Genomic DNA, 7,831 nt, shown 5'->3' with positions numbered 1-7,831 from the left:
CTCTTCGCTACTAAATTTCCAAAAATAGGGGTATCTCATGCCCTGGGATTAACATATAGATCCAGTCATTAATCCAGAAACGACTATGCCAAAAAAAAAAAAAAAACAACACAAAAAAAAAAAAAAAAAAAAAAAAAAAAAAAAACAGTAAGTGCCGTACTTTTTGCATGTACAGAGCTTCCAATTTGCCGCATTGGTATTCTTGTTTTATATTAGCTTTATTTTAATCTGATTAATTAGAGCGTTACAGGGAGTGAAGTTGTTTTAATTGTGAGATGAAAATTATTGATATGAATTGGGAGTGGAGTGGAGGCAACCAACCACCGAGCTACAACCCCACTCCACCTCTACATAATGGACCTTCGCGCTAAGCTAGTCCCTTGCACATTGTTGCTAAGATCCCCAAAACGATAGTGTAGAAAACAAACAACATGCGTTTACAGGACCACTTTACATCTACCCTAGTAGGACAACGTGTGTTTCTGATTGGTCAGATTTTAAGTTCGCTTAACACTCCGGAAATGTCTATTGTTTTAATTAAAATGGCGAATATGCAACCAAGTGCCACACTGAGTTCTCTCATCACAATATTATTATTAGTACAGTAGTAAATATTTATAAACACATAATTTGTTTGCACTGTCTAGTTTAATTACCATCAATATAAGTAGGCCTACAAACTAGACTAAAAAAAATTGTTGTGTTGCCCTTAGATGGAATTATTATAATAATCAAGTGTATATTGAAATAAATCAAACAAAAATAAATCAGTTTAAAGAAAGTATTATTTGGCTTCGTAACGTAAAATAATAATGTGTATCGTAATTTGACAGCTCAGCACGAGAGATCCGATTTGTGATATATATCGTCCTCGCGCTCGGTTCTGTAAATTATGCTTCTATTTTACCGATTTTACGCATGCATCTAGGCCTATGGTCCGATGTTCTAAATGTTAATTTTGACTGCGGTGTTTCTCGAATTTGTACTTCAAAAACATTTCAAAAACAAAAACAAGAAAAAAAAAATGCCGATCCGATTTTTTTGGAAAATTTCGGTCGGTCGCGGAGGGCAACACAACATATTATTTTTTGGCCTTATTGGTGTTTTTCACACACTTTTACAGACTAATATAGTTTTGTACATGTGATACAAACTAAATTTCCTAATATCTAAGAAAAATTACTTATTACTTCATGTGTAAGGTTGTCAACTGTACATAATACATGAAAGTTCAATCCAAAAGAAAAAACCATTTCAAAAATGAATACAGTAATATAAAGCCTAAATTTCACAATCTTTCAAAAATAGCTCTGATGAGATTGAGATTTTAACTTCCTGAAGTACTTTTTGAAGGTACAGTATGAGGAGGCAGTGATGTAATAGGTTCTGAGGGGCCTTGGTTCAAGAGTACATATAAAGATAAATACTATCACTGTTTAAATATGCACTGCTTTATTAAATTTATATAAGGGGGCAGGCGCTTAAAGATTGGGGCCCCTGGAGACCAGGGGCTCTGGTTCAATGAACCGCCTGAACCTGCGGTAGTTACGCCATTGTGCAGTGATAAATAGAACGTGATTTGTGAAGTAGCAAATTCTAATTCCCGAAAGTGTTGGATAATACAACTACCTCCCGACACTAATTATACCGAGACTCAGACTCACTTTATTGCATCTTTTTACGGAAATTTGTTGCTTGTATACATATTAAAACTATCAAAATTGCTTAAAATATAAACCAAGACCAAAAATTATTTATGCTTACAAATTTTATTTAATAGCCTTAAAAGTAAGTTTTGAGTGGCATTTTTAAGCAGAGATAGTATATGGAACACAAAACAATCAGAAAAAGGCAGGGTAAAAAAATCGCCAAATTGTGACAGAACTTTTCACCTTGAGGCTGATTTGTACATTATGATGGTTCATATGAAAATACTGGTTATGTTTAAATTAACATTGTTTTATCATCATTTTCATAGCGTCAAAATGTTGTCAATTATGACAGAATTAAGTCTATGCCTAATGAATAAATTAAATTATGTAGGTTTTAAGTGTCCATGACTTTCTTTTCCAAATTCACCCACATATCCATAGGTGCCATTCCCTTTCAAAAGACAAGCACACAGAAAATATGCTCTACATAAACTTAATCTCACTATATTGAGTGTTGAGGAGTGGAGTTGATTTATCTGACGTAATATTGACAGAAAATTAAGCATGGCATTGAAAGGTAAGCTGCAATTTCACTCCATCTATATTCACATAATTCAATACAATAATGACATTCATCCTAAAAGCTATCAGTTTCTCTCTAGTTCTCATGGCATCACAATATATAGAAAAAATGTATATTTCAACCACAATAAGTACTGTACAGCACATTATTTTTGGCATTGTCTAGTTCAATGACCTTATTCTATAATATTTACAAACCCATTTTATTATGTACTTCACACACTTTTAAAGACTAATGAAAATATAGCATGTACATGTATACAAACTTGATTCAACTAACTTTACTTAACATCCATAAGCAGATATTACTTATGTGTATGATTGATAACTGTACATAACAAAAATGAAGATTAAAAAAACCAAAAAATACATTTTGTAAATGAATACTACAACTTCCTTTTTTGAGCAAAATTAAGACAAAAAGTAAGACCTCTAAAAACTACTGATAGTTTTACAGTAGGTAATTTTGTATAGGCCAAATGCTCAAATCCCTCAGATTGTAAGCTATAAAACTGTGGTAAAAGAAGGTACAGACACTGTATAGCTATGATTTTAAGCTATAAAACTACAGAAAGTATGAACACTGTTCTTTCAGATTTTAAGCTATAAAACTACTGTATGACCACCAAAACAAGCAATTTGAAAATGATTTTATATTCCCAACATGTCTACCAGTTTTAAATTTTTCTTCTGTTTTGCTTTTGAAAGAAAAAAATAACAGAAATGTAATCAAAAGAAGTAGTGTCATGGTATTTCCCCATCCGAAATAAACAATGTCGACAACTGGAGAAACACACCAAAAGTACTTTTTTTACACCTAATACCTAGGGATAGCGACAGGATTTGTGTGACAGGGGTCCGATGTCTCTGACAGACATCACGATGTGCCTAGCGAAAGTGAATTGGGCGTAGTCAACTGTCTCTCAAAATCTTCCTAAAGTAGTCCAGGGGGCAAAGCCCTCGAGAAATATGACAACTTTGGGGTTTCAAAGGCTTAATCAATTTTAGAGTCTACTATTGTGCCAGACTCTATAGTAAAGCCTGTGCGGGGAATATATATCCTGCAAGCAAACATTTGGCCTAGAAATCCATCCACACATTTCGGAAAATAATGGCCAAATTCCTATTTTGTTGAAAATTAGACTTTGACCAAATAAATTATTGCGACTCTGCGCACCTATTTTCCTAGTGGTTTTCCGCGTAAATTTGAGCTGGTTTTGGAGGTATCCTCTGCGAAAATAAAAATACTTTACACTATGGGTAATAATGTAGAAAATATATATACATTTTTTTTCTCTCCGACGGATGGTGATTTTTTCCCCGGCAGGGCCTTTCCACCCCTCCCAAACCCCCCTGCTGGCGCCACTTCTGCTAATACCCCACATCATCTGTTTACTTTAACTACAGGTAATTACACAGTATACAGTTTTCTAAACAAATTACTAAGCCTTAAAGCATGTGACTTCTATTACCAACACTAATTTTTCTGGTTGAAAACGATAATACAGACTCCTCTAACTGTGTGTTTTGATGCTGCAACACTAAAATGTTGCACTCGGAGTACTACTGACTTAGTGGGAGAGAGGTTGAATTCATCTACCGAATTGATAAGATCGCCGTCTAAGTGGAGCTGTAACCAATTCATCGTCACTCTCATTGTCACTATCAAGTAGACCATATGGATTTTCTTTTCTGACTGATTTTTTTGACGTTTTTCCTTAAATAAGAGATAAATTGGTTTTCATTAATTAAAATTAATTGCCTACAATAAAAAAAAAAAACAAACATTGAGATATGACATGATTTTAATCAATTTTTTTAGAGAGCCACTATCAAAATGTTAGTCACCAATTGTTCATTGTGGTTGGTCCATGTTTTCACTTCTGATTTTATATTATATACGTCGAGTCGATTTGCCGAGCAGTTAAGGCAGGGGTGCCGCAACCTACACCCACAATATTGGCGCTGGTTCTGGTGGTAGCACAACTCGTCACGGATAAGCCTATAAACTGTAGGCCCAGTGTACTATAAGAACTATAACTTTAAGCCCAGTGTGCTCAATGGCTTATGTGCACTAATAAAGTCATTGATAGAGCTACTAGTCCACATATCAAGTGCCATGTGCACCTTGTTTGATGGATACTGGTGCTATACAAATCTACAATATTATTATTATTATCAATAAATACTGTACATCAATTTTCACTCTGTAATTATAAAATTGAAATGTCAATATCTATAAAACTACACATTAAAATATTTGTGAAATTTTGAATTTAAATCATGAAACACTTGAGCAGTGACAAAGTACACCCCAATTAATCAGCCAATGCAGTATTTCTTCAGGTATTTTGCCTACAGATTATTAATCCAGTTGAAAAAACTTTACTTTATTATAGGTGGTTTTGCAGCCACTCCGCATGGCGTTTGAGGCGGTGTGATGGGCGCCATAATGAACTTTAATCCGAATATTGAGAGGGAGGCCATTATTCAACTTCATTGGGTCGTCTTCAGAAATGAGAAAAAATTTTGACAGCAAAAAATGCTAAACTACAAACTGTCAAATAGATGTTGAAATGTATTAGTTCATTTTAATACAGTAGTTGAAAGTTGATTGCTTTTTGGAGATCCTTGGTTTGTGAATTGTTTCCCTAATGAAATTAAGTGCATAAAATACTGGTAACATACCACTGTTTGTAGTCTAACTAATGAAATTAAGTGCAGAAATTATGGTAAAATACAATTGTTTGTATAGTCTACCTAATGAAATTAAGTGCATAAAATACTGGTAACATACCATGGTTTGTAGTCTACACAATGAAATTAAGTGCATAAAATACTGGTAACATACCATTGTTTGTATTCTTGCTTGTCACCAAGACATCACTCTCGTCAGAATCTTCCAGATATTCACGAGCAATTTGTTTCTTTGCTATTAAAAAGGTTTAAAATGAAATGTATATCATTACTGAATGAAATGTATAACATTACTGAATGAAATGTATAACATTACTGAATGAAATATTTAACATTCATTACTGAATGAAGCATGAAAATTAGATTGAAAAACATACTTCGGCTAACAACTAATTCATGATGAAATGCAGGGACCTTAAATACACCTTACCAACTGAAGCGTGCAAATCAAATTGATCAAGTGCTTTCAAATATTAAAAAGCAACAACATGACAATGGAAATCAACGTGCTTATCATGCATTTCCAGAATTTGAGACATCGTGAGAATACAGCACAAGTCCCTCGCAACGTGTGGGAGATCCCTGTCTCCCAAACTCCCGCTGGCAAGCAAGAATCTCCCAAACAATAACCATCTACAAATTCATAATTTTTGCATGATTTTACTATTTTATTTTATTATCAATTGTGTCATGGAAGTCAGTGCCGATGTGTATCACAATGCAGAGCAAAATAAAATTATTTGTGTTAAAAGCCCATTCAACCAGACCACCTGGAACTTTGGACCACCTGGAACTTTGGACCACCAAGAACTTGGGACCACCTGGAACTTTGGACCACCTGGAACTTGGGAACCTTGGTACAGTTAACTTAATATGAATGTGGATAATTGAAGGGGGGGGGGGGTTGGTATGTTTCCCACATATTTTTAAGAGGGTTGGTCCTCCATTTTTCGACCGCAATGTAATTTCAGGGCCTTAAACATTAAATGCCTCTGTTGGTTTTTGCTGAAAAGGTTAAAATAAATAAATACAAAAATTGAAATAAAATTCATTTAAATATTAATATAATAGACTTGGAATAACTAAGACAAATAAAAAAATACAAGAAATTGGATAAATGGTTGCACTTACATTTAACTTGCTTCTTGCTGGAATTACTTTTATTACTTCTTACTGATCGTTTTGACGAAACAGATTCTGCATCAGATATCTCTGAGTTTCTAGGAAATTATAGCAAAGTGACAAATGAGAAACAGTTTAAAAAATCATGTACAGTACTGTACCATTCTGGAGTTTCAATCAAATTTAACAACTGACCAATCAGAAAAGGGCAAAGAATATGTGCATGTCTAACAAGCACACGTTTTCCACAAACGCACATAACAATATCCAAAGGATGTCCATTTTACATCTAGCGAAAATGTCCATTGTACATCTAGCATTTTGCTAGGGGTTATGTGACAATTTGATATTGTTCTTATTATAAGAAAAATTGAATGCAAATAGTACAAAATGAATGGTAGTCCACCTAGTACTGTAGCTGTTGAGTTGCTTCTGTCTTCCCCAATGCCCTCTTGCTGCTGACTGTATCGTCGTGGCAACATCCTCCATATCGCTCTCCTCCTCATCACTGTTGCTGTCTTTATATTTATTCACTGGACTTGGCGTGTAACGGTTCATCTGCTGTAGATGATGCTTACGATTTTCGTGTCCTCTAAAAGCAGACTGTATTGTCACAGTTGCCTGATGGGAAAAGAAAGAGTGGCAGTTATGCTTGGAAATATAAAGATTATCTTGCAAAATTAACTGTGGTTTTGTTTCTGTAAACCATAGTAGGTTTAACAATAAGTAAGAAAAAAATAAACCCCAATGTGTCCACATTGGCACATATCCTTGTTGATAGATTGATTAATCATTATTATTGTTATTTCTATTATTAGTTCATATCAATAATTTATGCAGTAGAAACCATTAAAGTTAACACTGCAGATATATATAATTATATTTTTATACATTTAGTAAATATTAATCATCATATTCATCTCTCTGGCATTTAGATGGTAGCCTGGTAGGACTGACTTAAACTTGAACTTTTCTCCCTTCCCCCTGTTATTTAAAGATTTAAGAATCAGTCCAGTTGCCACCCATCCCTCCCTTGAATCCACCCCTGCGTGTATACAAATGAGGTATAGGTAAGCCATATTATTAGTCAACTTACAGCATCCAATTCCTCTTCTTCTTTCTGTGTAAGTAAAAAAAAAAGAAAACATAAATTTATCCATCATCTTGTATGGTAATTACATCTACTAATGAATTTAACCTTCACTGTAAAAATTGCACTATTATTAAAGTAAAGAAATAATATTTTATTTAAATATGCTTGTATTACCACAATGGATACATAACAACTCTCTTTACTCAACTTTAGGAGAGAGCAAAGGATGTGCCAAAAAGTGACACAAAGATGCTTATATTTAATAGGATGTCTCATTATGAGGTTTAAAGAGTGAAGCAGTTTTTGGTTTTAATTGAATCTGGGATTGGAAGGCAAATATATTACCCAGCAACCTTTTAAACTCCACTCTCTAGTTAATACCTACAGTACTCACAATATATACAGCCCCCCCACCCCAAACACCCTGCAAGCAAATGCATTAGATTCCATCTTTGGAAGGAATCAACAATACCCTCATTCATTCCATCTTGTCAGCATTGCTAAAATCATGATCACAAGAAACCACTTTCTGTGTGTTAGAATCATAGCCTTAAGGTAGGTATATCATTTATTTATGCAATAATCTGCAGTGCTTTAAATGCATCTAAAAAAAAAAACACCATGAGCCATGTTGCAAATTGACATTAAACAGCAAAACAATACTACTACTAGTACTAGTGAGCTG

The 7,831-nt window shown here is 34.0% G+C and overlaps 1 protein-coding gene across 1 annotated transcript in view; it reads right to left on the bottom strand.

Moving 5' to 3' along the window:
* Positions 1 to 629: 629 nt before the first annotated feature.
* Positions 630 to 7,831, bottom strand: part of LOC117110146 (IQ domain-containing protein E-like) — a 23,679-nt gene continuing 16,477 nt past the window's right edge. The window contains exons 15-18 of the mRNA XM_033252756.1: positions 6,460 to 6,674; positions 6,063 to 6,151; positions 5,086 to 5,166; positions 630 to 3,951 (exon numbers count right to left, since the gene is read on the bottom strand). Coding sequence (XP_033108647.1) covers positions 3,827 to 3,951; positions 5,086 to 5,166; positions 6,063 to 6,151; positions 6,460 to 6,674 — 510 coding nt within the window. The 3' untranslated portion in view covers positions 630 to 3,826. The remainder of the gene's footprint in view (positions 3,952 to 5,085; positions 5,167 to 6,062; positions 6,152 to 6,459; positions 6,675 to 7,831) is intronic.

The sequence above is a fragment of the Anneissia japonica genome, unplaced genomic scaffold (genome assembly GCF_011630105.1).
Source record: "Anneissia japonica isolate Jap-2015-1 unplaced genomic scaffold, ASM1163010v1 scaffold288226_len153066_cov224, whole genome shotgun sequence".
NCBI lineage: Eukaryota > Metazoa > Echinodermata > Crinoidea > Comatulida > Comatulidae > Anneissia > Anneissia japonica.
This window is presented reverse-complemented; position numbering and strand designations above follow the sequence as displayed.